Raw genomic sequence first — 15,736 nt, 5'->3', positions numbered from 1 at the left:
ATTGGAAGCATACCAGACAATCAAGTGCAGAATACTAGAGTTTGAATTCCAAACCCTTTGCAGTGCAGCCAACAATACCTGTTCCCCATTGGGGTTGGGAATTACACACTTGTTTGGCCAGGACACTCCATATTTACACCAGCTTTACGATCCTCACAAGATTTAATGTCACTGTCTGCAGTTTTGCAAGGTAGATTCTCGAAAACCCCACTCTCTGAAATATACTGCCCTTGTGGCACAAAACAGGTCGAATCCATCAGACATGTTTTATTTTTATTGCCCATTTTATGCAAAAATATATTTGGCCCCCTTTTCAAAGGAGGGGATTTTTCACCCTGAGTCTTCCAGGGTGTCTTATTTGCTGAACTGTTGTAGTAATGACGTTGTGGAGAATGTGGCAAGATTTTTGAGTGACACTATTAAATTATGTCACCACAGGTCCTAAGAGCCATCTTCGTACTTCATAATATCTCGACAGTTTTATCCTAAAGTATCTCCTACTATGTTTTGTTAACTGTGTTGTGTTCTGATCCATGTATACAATGCACTTCTATGCCTATAAAAGAGATTGATTGATTGATTGATTGATATTTATGGGTGAGGAAAGGAGGAGGGGGGATTTCACCAAATAATCTTTGTAGTGAGTTGAAAGGCAAAATTCTCCAACAATTTAGGGGTGCTTGAAAATGTTTTGGAAAATTGCTGTGCTTTCCATTAGCTTAAAAACAACAACATTGTTTTAATGTACAAAGTTGTTAATATTTATCTGTAAAGGGAGGATAATGCAAATACAGACACTCTGAAATTTAAAAAATTGGAAGATGAGTGGAGTGGATCATTCAGGAAAAACTAATCAAGGAAATCTACCCATCCCCTTTTCATTCCTTTGTCTGCCACATGTTCATTGCTAAGACTTCCCACCCACCCCCATCAAGGTAACTTGACACCCCCCCTTCCTCTTTCTCTTCCAGAGCTTCCTTTCACCTGTGGCATTTGGGTTTGGTACAGAATACTTGTCACGCTATGAAGAGCAAGGCCTTGGGCTACAGTGGGATAACATCCGAACCAGCCCACTAGAAGGAGATCAATACAGTTTCTTGTTCTCTATGGAGATGATGGTTTTGGATGGTTTTATCTATGGATTGCTTGCGTGGTACTTGGATAATGTCTTCCCAGGTATGGCGATGTCTCTTCCCTGCCCATTTTAAATAGAGGTAGCCTTATGGACTCTGTTGCTGCTAAAGAGTGATTTTAATAGCACTGGATTTTAAAGTTAGAGCTTGCCTAACTAAACATTAAAATAAATCAAATAAATAGCATCTCAGAATGTTCAGTGCCAACTAGTTGAAACCTAGTGCAAACACTAGGTCTTGTGGCTCTGTGTAGCAACCACTGCAAAAAGGCAGTTAATAAACATGATTAGAGCCTTGAATATAAAATTTTGGTCCCTGTCCCTTACATTATCGTGTTTTGTCCCTGCTGTCAGCATTTTGGCAAATTATGCACAAGGGCAAAAGGGCAAAGGAAGTCTCAGGCCACTATTTACAGTTTGCCAGGAGAACATATCATATGATCTTATATTCTTTTGCTTTGTTCAGAAGAGTATAAGGCATTTTAAGAAACTTGTCCTGCCGCATATTATATGTGTTCAAAAGCTAAAACAAAGCACCACAAAAGATCTTATCTGAACAAGGTAATCTCACACCTTACCATTGATTTCCCTCTTATACGGGTTTCTAAAAATGACACTGGTTACCACCGGATTGTTTCGGAGCCTTTCCCCTTCTGTAAAAGACTTGTAATCTACTCCATTTTAAGGAACTTCAAAATAGCATTTTCATATCTTATCCATGGTGGAAGCAGATATAAGCTTCTCATTTTCTCGTTTACCAAACCCTCCCTATTTGTCCCACAAGGTAATTTTTTTTGGGGGGGGGACACCCACATGACATCATATATAACACAAGGTGCGGGGAAGATAAAGACACCACTGGGCTGCAGGGGGTTGACTGTCTGCACCTGCAAAGCTGTGTGTACAGTGTTTGTAAACTGCAAGTGTTCGGGACTTGCAAAGCACCACACACAGAGCTATGGAAGTGGCTACAGTTAGCTGACCATCTGCACAGGCAAAAATAGATCACCTATTGTCATTGTGATGATTGGCTGGCTTGTGGTGGAAGGCAGGGAGTTTCCCACCCCTGTGTAAGGTCATCAAAGAAAACATCCTTAGTACAGACGCAGATCCAGCTTGCTATGTCTTGCTTTGGGTACGAGCTTCAGGAGCTCTTAAAGATAGCCCGAAAGAAGAGACGAGTTTTATAAGCCTAGGGATTAAAATCTGAGCTGGAGAAGAATTCCCACCTGATCCGCAAAACATCATCCCTCCCAGACCCTGCTCCTTCCCGTTAAAAATGTACTGACTGGAAGCAGGAGCAGCACAAAAGGAAGGAGGTCTGTTCCTCCTTCTCTGGTGCCCTGCTACACAGCACACACCAGGAAGATAGTTCTCTTAAGAGCCACCGACACTGCAGAAAGAGAGATAGAATGAAATCTTTTAAGGCAGCTGGACAGTTTCATCTGCAGTGGCCCCTTAATCTTTGGAATTTGGAAATTAACTTTGAGGGTAGGATTTGCCCACAGGAATCAAGTCACTTCATAGTGTAATGGAATGCAGAGTAATAGTTAGTGTAGCTGATGATGTAGTGGCTAAGAAAGTGAGCTAGGAAATCCCTGTTTCAAACCTTGCCTTAGGCATGGTCTGGGGAATAGCTTAATTCCTTAATTAAATTGAGTTTCAGTTTTGAAAACAAAAGCAATCGGGAATGTGGTTATTCTCTCTCTGTCCCTTTCCCTCTGTAAAAAAACTTTACAGCCAAGACGGTGGTGGGTGGCTGTGCTTTGTTTGAACTTCTAGTGCACAGCAATGTTTGCTGCTAATGAAACACCAAGTAATTATTGCAGCATAAGATTTGCATAGATGGGTTCTTCCCCATGGCAAAACACAAAGAGGTTTATGCACCCTACCAACTTGTTTTTGTTTCAGGAGACTATGGGATACCACGGCCTTGGTATTTCCCATTCCAGCAGTCTTACTGGCTAGGGTCAGGGCACCCAAAGGCTGAGAAAACAACAACTGTGGATGGTGAGTTATGTGGAAAAACTGGTGTTCAGAAATAACTTGAGAACCGCTGATCCGTTTAGAGGCAAATGCTCTCTTGCATTCATTATGGGAGCCATTGTAAAGATTAGACACAGGCTTACAGTGGGAATCTTAGCAGGTGGCTTTGAACTCTGAGTGGCCCACTGTTATTAAAAGTGTTGCTGTAGAGCGAGTCGGGGTTCTGTCTGAAATCTTTCTAAATTATGCTAAGATTAACTGGCGGCCTGCAAATCATGTCTCTCTTACTGATCTGTCTGGAGATAGTTGACAAGGACTATTATGACAACTGCTGAAGGAAGTAGCATGATTCTGATGTTAACTGAGCTGGCACTAGAGTGACTCTGAACATCAGGTATAGCATTTCACTGTTCCTGGAAATATTCTGTAATCTCCCTTCCCTCCTGCCCCCCACCCCAAGTGAAACCATACTTCTGACGTGTCCCCAAACAAGGGCTAAAACTGGTCCAACACACAGATGTGACCAACGCTTTTGCAAGTGGTCTGAACTAAGCCTGATACTCAAAGACGACCCATGTTCCCTTTAGTCTTATGATATCTATTTTCTCAACGCAAATATGTTGGAAGATCCAGGTACTCTCTTTCTGATGCTGCCTTTTTTCAGCAGCAACCTGAGACTGGAGCAGACTTCTACAGACATGGAGAAAGATGCTCTCACATCTACCAAGAGATGCATAATAGAAAGGCAATATGCTTCAGCCCATTTGAGATAGGCGTGTTCTTGCATCCTGACCATTTGGGAACTGGTCCATACATCCAAGATACATAGAGGCAGATTTGTTCCCTGCATTTTTAGCAAAAGCCTTCAAGAGACTTAACAGCATCTTAAAAGCTAACCATTTGTTATGACATAAGCTTTCATGGACTACAGCCCAACTTCATCAGATGCATGAAGTGTGAACCTGAGTATTTGTACATGTAGTTTTAAAAGTATCATTGGTGATCTATGTAGAGCCCATGCTGGACAACTGCACTTCTTTCTCACATACCATTGGAGGTGGGCATGTACTTGCTTACAGAGAACCTCCCTCCTTAAAACAGCAACAACAGGTCACAAAATGGAGCTGCAGGCACAGGGATCAGACCTATATGCCAACTCTGCCCAGTGTCTACTGTGCCAACAATACCAAGTTCATTCATGTGATCATCTTGCATTGTGAAATATGCCATCATCTGCCAGAAAGACCTTCTGCAACAAGCCAGCCTCTGTGCAAAATAATAAATGGGCAGAAGTCTGACATCAGAAACCACGATATTGAAAAGTCAGTGTGAAAATTTCAATCCTTAGCATGGCCAGCAATGGAGCAAAGGAACTTCAAACGAAGACTGCAATGTGAAACCACTGAATTACAACACACCAAGAGGTTCAGTGCTATCACTTATTGACTGAACCGAGACAAAAAATTTTGAGCACATTATATGTGTTAATTGACATATCAATGCCAGGATGTATTTGTTTTTTCCGAATTACCACTGTTAATAACATAATTACCACAGCTTGCGCTTTTCTACATTTCATTTCCCTTTGACCTCATGGTTTACAATTATACCCCCCCCCAAAAAAGAGAGAAATGATGCATATATATATATACACACACACACACACCTGTAACTGGATGATACTGTGTTCATTTAGCAAAGTCCACAAAGCATATGCCATGATAAATTTAAGGTGCTAATAGGGACGCGGGTGGCGCTGTGGGTTAAACCACAGAGCCTAGGACTTGCTGATCGAAAGGTCAGCAGTTTGAATTCCCGCGATGGGGTGAGCTCCCGTTCTGGGTCCCAGCTCCTGCCAACCTAGCAGTTCGAAAGCACCCCAAAGTGCAAGTAGATAAATAGGGACCGCTCTCCAGCGGGAAGGTAAATGGCGTTTCCGTGTGCTGCGCTGGTTCGCCAGAAGCGGCTTAGTCACGCTGGCCACGTGACCTGGAAGCTGTCTGCGGACAAGCGCCGGCTCCCGGCCTCTTGAGCGAGATGAGCGCGCAACCCTAGAGTCGGTCACGACTGGACCTGTTGGTCAGGGGTACCGTTACCTTTTTAAGGTGCTAATGCATCTGCATTCCTGACTTGGGTTTAACTTCCTAGCAACATCTCATTGACACAGCACCTCTTCAGATTTCTGATACATCCAAGGAAGAACCTGGTCAGATGTTATGTCCTCCATTGCGTCCCTGGGAATGGCCATATGAAGGATACTCTGGATTGTATGAACTGGCCAGATCTGTGTGCATGTTAAGGATGCTAAACTAGTTTTCATTAAGAAAAACCTCCAATCATCCAGCTCCATTGAATTATCAATGATGTTGAAATCACAACTGTGAGTCCAAGTGCCTGGAATAGATGCATAAACAACTCATTCCAGAATCCACAAAACCACAGTGACAAACAGTTGCTATACTACAGAGAAGGGAGGAGAAAATCTGTTATTTGGATGGTCTCGCTGCCATAGTACTTCACTGGCTATGACAGGCTGTTTGAATCTGGTTCTCAGCAGATGAAGGTACTTCTGGGCCAGCAGGAGGCTAATCCCCTCTGCAAACAACCTGAAACCTCTCCCACCAGCACCATCCCAGTCATGGCACATGTTAGGGTCAGAGCGGGAAAAAGGGCAGCAACATTGCCCCCCTTGGAAGCGGATTTGCTTTTGTTGCATTCTCAGCTGAAAGTACAGCTTTCCCACTGGATGTCCTGTGAGAGGAATTCAGAAGAACAGAGGATGCATCTGTTTGTTACTATTGACATTGCTTCTGTTTTCCAGCTTCCAGGATGCCACATATCAAAGCAGCCTTGCAAGGCTATATACTACGAGGAAGATTTAGGCAAAGCTTTTTAAGGCATTGATGGGTTGTGGGAGTAAGGTGGGCAGAACAATTAATACATATCCTACCTTTGTGCAGTAGGCTACATGCATTCACACAACAAACTCTCCTCCGCCCAGGCAACGAAGAGCCATTATCAGAGTTAAAGGACATAATCCAGTAAAGCAAAAACACTCCAGGAGGGTGCGAGACAGGCCTAATAAAGAGTGAGGCTTGGGGAGAGTTCCAAGGGCCAGGTGGAGAGGCCTGGAGGGCCACATCCAGCCCAGTCCTGACTTAGAAATTAGCGCACAACCTTTTGATTCTCTCTTTTGTCCTTTCAGCATTTCTCTTGTTTGTTTTTCCATATATGTCATTGCTTTTATATATGCAATTGCTCATATGTTTTTCCTGTAAATTGCTCTGGGATCTGTTTTAGGAAGCAATTCCTAAATGAAATAAGTAATCAGCAAAAGCAGCACGGACCTTCATGTTGAGAGCATCAGCAAAGCCCACTGAAAGGCATTATTTTTAAAATGTTGCCAGCTTCAGGTCAGCCTTTCTCCACCTTCGGTCCCTGAATAATGATGGACTACAACTCCCTTCATCCTTGACCACTGCTCCTGCTAGCTAGGGGTAATGGGAGTTGTAGTCCAACGACATTGGGGGACCCGAGGCAGAGAAAGGCTGCTTTAAATCTTTTAACAACAGAGTAGTGCATCCATGTCATGTCCTTAGAATCACCATCTGCCTGGTGTTTTACGGCCTCACCCGGTTATTCGACACATGTGCTGGTGGCCAATAAAACACCTGGGTGCCCCCTCCTACCATGGGACAGTGACCACAAATACACTGATAGGGGAAATGCGAGAAGTGCTGTGACACTGGCTCACTGGGAGATGAGGCAAGCGATTGGCTCACCTTGCCACTTGCGTGTAACAAGCTAACAGAGCAAGGACTTGAACATCACAGGAATGCAAAGCACACCCTGATCACTGAGGCAGTAAGGACTCTGTGAACACAATACATAGTGAAATAGGAAACACTCTGTAGTAGTAAGAATCACATCTAATTTAATATTGTTTTCTGAGTCTCACTTGCAGTCATTGTGATTTAGGAACAAAACTTCCTATTGGGAAGTTTTAAAATCTCTCATTTAAGGTCCTAGTCCTCTAGAAGAGCTGTAAAAAAAGAGATTTAAACCGTATAGAATGCTTCTCCTTAAGCTTTGTTAGGCAAGGGGCAAGAAGTTCCTGGCGTTTTGTAGTTTACTTAGCAATTCTATGTATTTTAAAAGAACCTATACCCAACCAAATGGCCTTCACTATTTAGGCATGTGCCTTCTGGTGGCCGTGATACACACACACACACACACACACACACACACGAGTCTTGTTAAATGTTGCTGTTTAAATGAAACTTACAATCACATCCGCACCATGCATTGAAAGCACATCTAAATCACAGTACTTCCACCAAAGAATCCTGGGAACTGTAGTTTATCCCTCACAAAGCTACCTTTCCACCCCCTCTCAAAGAATTATGGGTATGGTAGTTTACCCCTCAAAAAGTTACACTGCCCAGCAACCCTTAACAAACTACAATGCCCAGAATTCTTTGAGGGGGAAAATGTGTTTCAAATGTGCTATAAGGTGTAGTGTGTACTCAAGACTGACAGCAATTGTTGCCTTTTAAAAATTACTTGAATTCTGATTAACCTAGACAAAGGTTCAGAAAAGGAAGGCAGTGTCAACATGAAGGCAGAAGAAGAAGAGATGAGAAAGTCCATGGCTGATGAACCCGACAGGGGGAAAACCCAGGCAGACAGCCCGTTGAAGAAGGATGGTAAAGAATACAAATGTAAACACAAAAGGAAACCAGAGTACATCGAGCAGGGGAAGCCTGAGGCAGAGGCAAAAGGCAAAGATGAAATGACTAGTAAGGAGAGAGAGAAGCGGAGTAATCGCAACTCTTTTTGTGTTATACATTTGAACTTTGATGTGCTTCTTTGTCGCCAGTTCATTTGTCTGCCTATGTGGTGGTGTGTGAATAGCTCCAGGTGGGTGTAGCAGAGTAGAATCTCACTTTATTGTCCCAGGAGAGCCAATTCCAACAAAACAGTCCGAAGAACTCTTCATTGGAGGTTGGCCTACAAAACTAGCACAATCAGGGTGAACAGTTCAGTTTAGCTTACTCTCGGACATATATAAACCTTTTTAAATGGGTCAGCATTCAAACATGGTAAGCACAATGATGTCATACAGGCCAGGGGAAAAACACTTCTGCTTGATTCTCTTTGCTGTGCAAACTGACCCTCTGAAGCAATATTTGGGCACAGGGAGTCACCTTCTGCAGATCTGGAGTTTTTGCATTTGGTGAAAAGTTGGTGATTCAAGCACTGAGCACGAGCACACATTCTTTCAAACTTACTGAAAGAAACCCCAGGTCATTTGGGTTCATCCTGTGTGATGATGGGTGAATGAAAGCAGGGGTCTTCCTTCAAAAAGATCTAGCCTGTCAAGAAGCAAAGATCTCTTTACCATATCTCCTCCTAGCACCTTGTTGGCTTGTTCCCCAGATTGCCGCAAGTCCCAAAACTCTGCAGAAGTTGGCCTGCCTTAGAATAAATAACTGACATTCCCTTTTCTAACCTGTGACCTTTAGGCAGCTTGTGTGATAAATGTGTTTTTGAAAAACACAGATTTGAAAAGAACATAATTCAGAATCCATTGAATTGAATTTCTTCTCAGCTTCCTTTATTGTATTTGGAATGAGGAAAGCTAAATCCATGTCCTAGAAACTTTCATATATCTTTGTAGTATTAAATCCAAGGACTTTATGTAGCAGTAGTATCAGGAAACTTAAAAAATATCCTGCACAGATGACTGATGACTAAAACTAGCTATCCATGTTGCAGTGCTCCATGTTTTCTTGCTTAAAAAAAAGTAATGAGTTTTAAATAAAAAATATATTGCTGTCCCACCAACACAAATACCTGCGTTGAAAATGTACGCACAAAACATCTTGTGTTCTCATGTCTCCAGCCCATCATACATGATTGAAAAGGCACTCTGGTGCCTTGCTATGTCAGCCTGAGTCTGGGAGCATAGGATGGGTCCAAGCCTCTCTTCTTCCAAGTTTTGCCCACCAAACCTGAATGCTGAATATGCCATCAGAAGCCCTCATGAAGGCATGGTTGTAAACCTGTGCCCTGTTAGGTCACTTCAGACTGAAAGTGGAAGGAAGGTTTTTTTAAAAGACAAAAAAATAGGGCAGGAGAGTCACATACATTTCTCAACAATGCCTTACTAGTAGAAAGGGACATGCCTGGACTGAGTTGACTGCACCCTAACATAACTCTTCTGATTCTGAAAAGTTAAGTAAGCAAACCCTTATGGAAACTCCCCTTGCAAATCTTAAGGTAACTTGGATAAACACAAGTCAAAAGGCTCTTGATTTACATCATCTCAAATGCCCAAGGGGGTCGTTTACTTCAAAGGCTGTTTCTTTGGCCCAGAATTAAGCAAAATAAAACAGTCCCCATGGTGGCATTTAAAATGGCAGTCTTATGAGCTCAGTCTTCTGGATGGTCTGTATTCAGTGGGAAACCCAGGCCTTGATCTTTCCTCCTGCACAAGGGTGAGTTTCTCCCACCAAGACAAAAAGAAAACAATGTTATTCTAAACTCTGGTGATCTCATTCTGTTCCCTTTTTTGTGGGGAGGAGTGGAATAAGAAAAAAAGAAAGTTGTTCAAGTGGACAGATGCATTGTTTACACACCAGATTTTGTTGTCACTGCTGATAAAGGCCTCCTGCTGCTTTCTCCTGTGCACCATAAGAGGCCACTTTAAATTGCTCTGTACCATGACTGTGACTCTGTAGTGAACTATTGTGCACAGTTGCTGGTCGGTTTGCAGATTGGGCTCCCCCGCACCCTCAGGGAGGTTGGGGGTTCAATTGGTGGCTGAAAAGAAATGCCCTTTGTGTGTTTGGGAGGGGGAATTCTCAGAAATTACCTTCTCATAAGTCTCTTATCAGAAATTTTGACTTGGTTCTCAGCTTACCACATAGTTGGCTATACCAGCAAGTGGAGCAATGTGGGTTAAACCACAGAGCCTAGGACTTGCCGATCAGAAGGTCGGCGGTTCGAATCCCCGCAATGGTGTGAGCTCCCATTGCTCGGTCCTTGCTCCTGCCAACCTAGCAGTTCAAAAACACGTCAAAGTGCAAGTCGATAAATAGGTACCGCTCCGGCGGGAAGGTAAACGGCGTTTCCGTGCGCTGCTCTGGTTTGCCAGAAGCGGCATTGTCATGCTCGCCACATGACCCGGAAGCTGTACGCCAGCTCCCTCGGCCAATAAAGCGAGATGAGCACCGCAACCTCAGAGTCGCCCACGACTGGACCTAATGGTCAGGGGTCCCTTTACCTTTACCTAATATGAATATTTGTAATGGCCAAGGGCAATCCTCAGTGTGGTAAAAGGTCCACGAAAGCTTTGTCAGCAACAAATGCCCATGACCATTATTGTTAGCTCTGACCTGACGGTTACTACAAAAATCACTGCAGGTCCGATTCTTTGTGGGCTAACCATGATGCAACCCAGGGGAAAAAAATGTGTACTGTTAGGGGGACGGTGAACCAGAATGTGTTGCAATGCAAGTGCTTCTAACAATTATAATATGCTGTGTTGTCTTAGAGCTGTAGTCACACACCTCTACAGCTCACCTCTGCAGTTGTTTCATTAATTTTTTTTAATATAAAAAAATATTTGTTTTAAGCAAACTTGCACTTTGAAGAGGAGCCTTCTGGTCTGGTCCCAGGCGTGTGTATTCAGAACCTGGTGAAGATCTTCCCCGGTTGCTCTAAGCCAGCTGTTGACGGAATGACTATTACGTTCTATGAGGGTCAGATCACTGCTTTTCTTGGCCACAATGGAGCTGGGAAGACAACCACTATGTGAGTCAGTCTGAAATAAGATTATCATGCTGCTAATTCCATATATGTTTTTTTCTTGCACTTGATATTCTGCCTTCCTTCCATCATGGAACCCAAGGTGGCAGACACGGTTTCCAGGTGGCCACCCATCCGGGCACTTAGCAGATCCAGACCTGCTTAGTTTCATCAAGATGCTGGCCTCTTATGCTATATACTAACATTACACGCATACACACACACACACACACACACACACACACACACACACACTATACTTGCCCAGGTACAGGTTTTATGCATAGCCACCTTTGCTATTATTCTTAAGTTATACTCATAATTTTAGTTCACTGACAATAAGACAAAACTAGGTTGTAATGCCCTTTTTTAAAAGGGAGGGAGGGAAAAGAAGGTGTGGCTTGTAAAACTCCAGTTACAGATAAGAGTTGAAGAGTGAAGATACATTTCACACCTGTAACCTCAGCAAACACTTTCTGAAATGAAGTGCTGCAGGTAGTATGTGTGGGATGGAGGAGGAGGGTAAACCTACTGATAAGTGAGCTCCCAGTGGTTCAGAGTGGTCTCTGTATTCAGAAAATATTTGCGTATTTTTTTAGCATTCTCTCCAGACTTGTCATGTTGGCATGGTGTGTATGCAGGTGCGATCATTTTGGCCTTGAGACTGTAATTTAGTTTCCTGTGCCCCAGTGGAGAATCAGCCATGATGGATAGTTCAACCACTGCCATTATCACCACCAACAAACACACCTGAGAACAAGAGAGGGGTTTCAATCTAGATACGAGACACTAACCACAACCAAATGCATGTAAAGGAACAATCAAGGAAAGTGATTGACCCTCATAGATTCTCACTAAACAAACTGCTCTTTGTTTATCAGGTGATCTAGTAGTTTGCAGTAATCATCACATGATTAGTGAAGAGTAAGCAATGAACATAATTTTTTTTTTTAAATGTGGAGTAGGTTTGGGGTGCTTGCTCAGCAGAATCTCATTTAACGTTCTGAGCCAGAGAAGAACTTCTCAGGAAAATGGTGTTCAATTCATAATAAAGCTGAGCATTCTAAAATGGACAAGCTCATGTGCTGAGCCAAGTAGTTACAAAATTCACTAACATCGCTAGAGATGACAGGAGGCTGAGCTTGCATTTATCTCTCTACTCTGATGCTAGTTCTTGTTAATTTCACCGAATGGTTTTTCATTTCACAAACAAAACTGAAATTCTCTAATGTATGTGGCTCAAAAGATAGGCACAACCACCTTAAATGCTTATTTCTGCTGACAATTACACTTGGATATGCATAGCTAAGATAAATATGGAGGATGTGCATATGTGTGTGTGTTCCCCTCTAAATTGCATGCCAATTGTTGTCATAGTGATTCGCTCCATTTAATCAACTCTCCTAATAACCTGTTCTGCTTTGCAGCCCAGACACATAGTTAGGTATCCGGGTTTATTTTAATTTCTGCATGTACTGTAAATTTACATAGCTGTATATTTTGTTTCCTGGGGCAGTTCTGGTTTTAGATACAGCAGTAAATATTGTTTAAAATTAAGGTAATCGTCTTGTTTCCTACAGAGGATTGCTCTTACTCTCCCATCTTAACTAGTGTGAATTATAAACATGGATTACCCTTATCGGTGGTCACATTGGCTTGTGCGGGGGTGGGAGGATAATTCCAAGACCTCGGGAGAAGGAAATGCCTATCTTATAAAAGTGGAAGTAATAGGAGAAACAAAAGCAGATGTCTCTCTGGAAGAGCAGCATTTTTTTCCTGGGGTCAGGTCTTCTTAAATATGCTCAGAGAGACGGGGAGTCTTTAGTCTGAAAGAATTGAAAAAGCAATGAAGTCAGCAAAGTTGATATGCCCCTCGGGCCTAGGAGAGTTCCAGGTGCATTGTTTCTCAGGGGTCTGGAGAAACATTTCCTTGGCTTTCGGTTTCTATTGCCCCCAAGTCTCTTCCTGAGTAGCTATTATATGCTGTGGCCAGGTTAATTTTTCAAAAACTGTGGACATTGCAGATCTGCTCCATCTTTCCTTTCTTGTCACTTGGCTTGTACTTTGGGGGTTTTCTGCAATATGAGCTGCACATTATGTTCTCTTGGGTTCTGTTCTTGGGCTAGAACAGACATTATCTTTGCAAATGTGTGTGCCCCATCCCATGTTTGGCAAGATCAATGGGGAATTCAGGGGTGGGAAGCGCTGAAATGGGGGAGGATCAGCAAGAAAAAGGCTGCTTCCCCTATCCTGTGCCTGCTTGTTGTCCCCCCACCCCCTGAGTGCCACCACTCCAAGGGTAGAGATGGGGGAGAAATTAGATGTGGTTCACATTTTAAGGTGAAACAACCCGATTTGCCCTTTCCGAAACAATGCAGGAACTGAAACACAGCCATCCTTCTAAATTCACACTTCTCTGAATTTTGCAATGTAGTTATTCATCCAAGCAATGTGTGCCAAATATATATATAATACTTATTCTAGATCAAGAGCTCATAAAATGTGCATGTTAGCAACATGTTAGCATTCAGTTTTATGTGCATGGCAAAAAATAATAATTCAAAAGGGGGCAGGGTTCCAGGAAAAGTGACTTTGGAAATCCAATGTGTTTTGACTATATGCGATTTTGGCTTTAGGTGCAATACCCAAAAATATAACAACCGTGTAAATTGCGGGTTTCTGTAGTAGGCAAAATTGCACACAAATGTGTGCATATTAGAAGATATTCACTGATGACTTTTCATTTTAAAAAAATGCAGACTAGTGCAAAAAACTGAAAGATGAGCACCGCAACCTATAGTCGTTCACGACTGGATTTAACTCTCAGGGGTCCTTTACTTTTTTTTATTCCTCTCCTAGGCCCAGTCAGTCTTACTTCCATTTGCAGAGCCAGGATGAAATGTTTTTGTTTTAATGTTCCAAGAGTTGCATTTGCAAGAAACAGATACTTCCATTTGAAAATGCAAGTTATTTAATTTTTGACTAAAACCATCTCAGTATTACAAGTGTTTCAGGTTCTGCCTACAGCCTCCTCAGATCTCATGTAAAGTCTATTGTGAAAGAAAAACAGTTATGTTCTGATAGTTTTTATCAAAAATAAAACTTAAACCGTTTTTCTTGCAGTACCCCTTTAACGATATAGCTCAGCAGTACTAATAATAATGACTTAATGCTGTTCTCCCCCTATAAATGTGTTCATGTGTTCTTATTCATTCTTAAGTTTAGATCCAGCAAGCAGATCTGTAGAGCCGCCTTTAGATTTGCATTGTTTTTCCCCCAAAACGTGTCTATAGACAAAAGCGCCGCCTAGTGGTGCCCCAGGACATTATCTCAACTTTATCTGATATTGTTTTGTTTTTATTATTTTGTAAATAACAGCTGTATAATTATTGATAAACCTGTTTCTCATGTTGTTTGGCTAGGTCTATCCTCACAGGTCTGTTTCCACCTACATCTGGAACAATACTGGTTGGTGGGAAAGACATCCAGACAGACTTGGACTCCATACAGCAGAGTCTAGGCATGTGCCCGCAGTACAACATCTTGTTCAATCAGTAAGTGCTGCCAGGGATTTGCTTCAAACTTCCTTCCAAGTAATGCGTTTCCCAACTGAAAGGCTGCAATTGTTCTGACTACCTGATGCAAGTCTTCTGTTCGCCTAGCAGATACACATTGATACAAGCAACCCAACATGAAAGTGCGCTTGTGTTAGTTTTGCTCTGTGATGATTATTTAGGCTTTAGTTAGGACCATAATTCACACTCGTGGGAATGAACTTAGGCAAAATGTCAACACTGACACTCAAAAGGATTATATCATTCTGCAACTCAGAGGCGAGTTAATGGGTGTTTGTTACCATTTTGAGGGAAGAAGAGAGCCAATCCATTTTGAACCTGCAAAACTTTTTCTATGATGATGTTGCATTTCCAGCAAACTGTTACTTCTTCTCCCTCTCACAAAATCTTCTAGGTTGTAGACAGAAGTGGTTAGAGAAAAGCTTAGCTCTGACATTATAGTACTGTATTCCCTTTTCCCTTATGTCACCTCTGGATAAACAAGGTTTGCAGGCTTCTGAATCGTTTCAGGAACCTTGTACCAGATGAGCTTACAGCAGAGGCCTCTCTGTCAAACTGGCTTCAGCTCTCTGTGGGTGGAAGCTTTTGCGTCTTGTTTCTACAGTAGAATAGTGCAACATGCTTTGTCTCTTTTGGCCAACTTAAAACAGCACTGTTTCTTTTCTATAGCCTTACTGTTGCAGAACACATCCTGTTTTATGCCCAGCTAAAAGGGAGAACCAGAGAGGAGGCAGAACTGGAAATGGAAATGATGCTGGAGGACATAGGCCTTCCACATAAAAGGAATGAAGAGGCTCAAAACTTATCAGGTATCCAAAGGTTTGAACCCTCAAAGTCCTGTGCGCCTTTTTAGCTCTTGAATATTAACCATTCACTGCTGCCTCTGAGGGCAGAGTTAGATGCTCTGCTTAAAAATGTTCATCCCAGCACATATTGGCAAAATTGTAGTAAAAGTACAGTAAAAAGTAGAGTGCATGATTAAATAGCTGATATTTTTGCACCTCTTAGTGGCACAAGAAGCCCACCACCTGATGAAGCTACATCACTTTATTTTATAACAGGGTCTTCCCCACATATGGTTTTGTTCACTGATACATAATAGAGGAGTATTCTCCCTCTGTGACTGCATGTTGTTTGCTTATCCTAAGGCTGAAAAGGATGTGATGTTCACACGGTCCAAGCCATTCCTGAGACTGGGATATTCTATACTCAGATATCTAATTTCTCTGAA

General features: G+C 42.4%; 1 protein-coding gene across 1 annotated transcript in view; it reads left to right on the top strand.

Annotated features, from left to right (window-relative positions):
• The window catches only part of ABCA4 (ATP binding cassette subfamily A member 4), a 100,879-nt gene that overhangs the window by 60,231 nt on the left and 24,912 nt on the right, over window positions 1-15,736 (top strand). Inside the window, exons 17-22 of the mRNA XM_053390974.1 lie at window positions 972-1,176; window positions 3,044-3,142; window positions 7,702-7,917; window positions 10,759-10,936; window positions 14,353-14,484; window positions 15,175-15,314. Of these exons, the coding sequence (XP_053246949.1) occupies window positions 972-1,176; window positions 3,044-3,142; window positions 7,702-7,917; window positions 10,759-10,936; window positions 14,353-14,484; window positions 15,175-15,314 (970 nt within the window). The remainder of the gene's footprint in view (window positions 1-971; window positions 1,177-3,043; window positions 3,143-7,701; window positions 7,918-10,758; window positions 10,937-14,352; window positions 14,485-15,174; window positions 15,315-15,736) is intronic.

The sequence above is a fragment of the Podarcis raffonei genome, chromosome 6 (genome assembly GCF_027172205.1).
Source record: "Podarcis raffonei isolate rPodRaf1 chromosome 6, rPodRaf1.pri, whole genome shotgun sequence".
Lineage (NCBI taxonomy): Eukaryota > Metazoa > Chordata > Lepidosauria > Squamata > Lacertidae > Podarcis > Podarcis raffonei.
The sequence above is the reverse complement of the archived record's forward strand: the minus strand, read 5'-3'. Positions and strand labels throughout refer to the sequence as shown.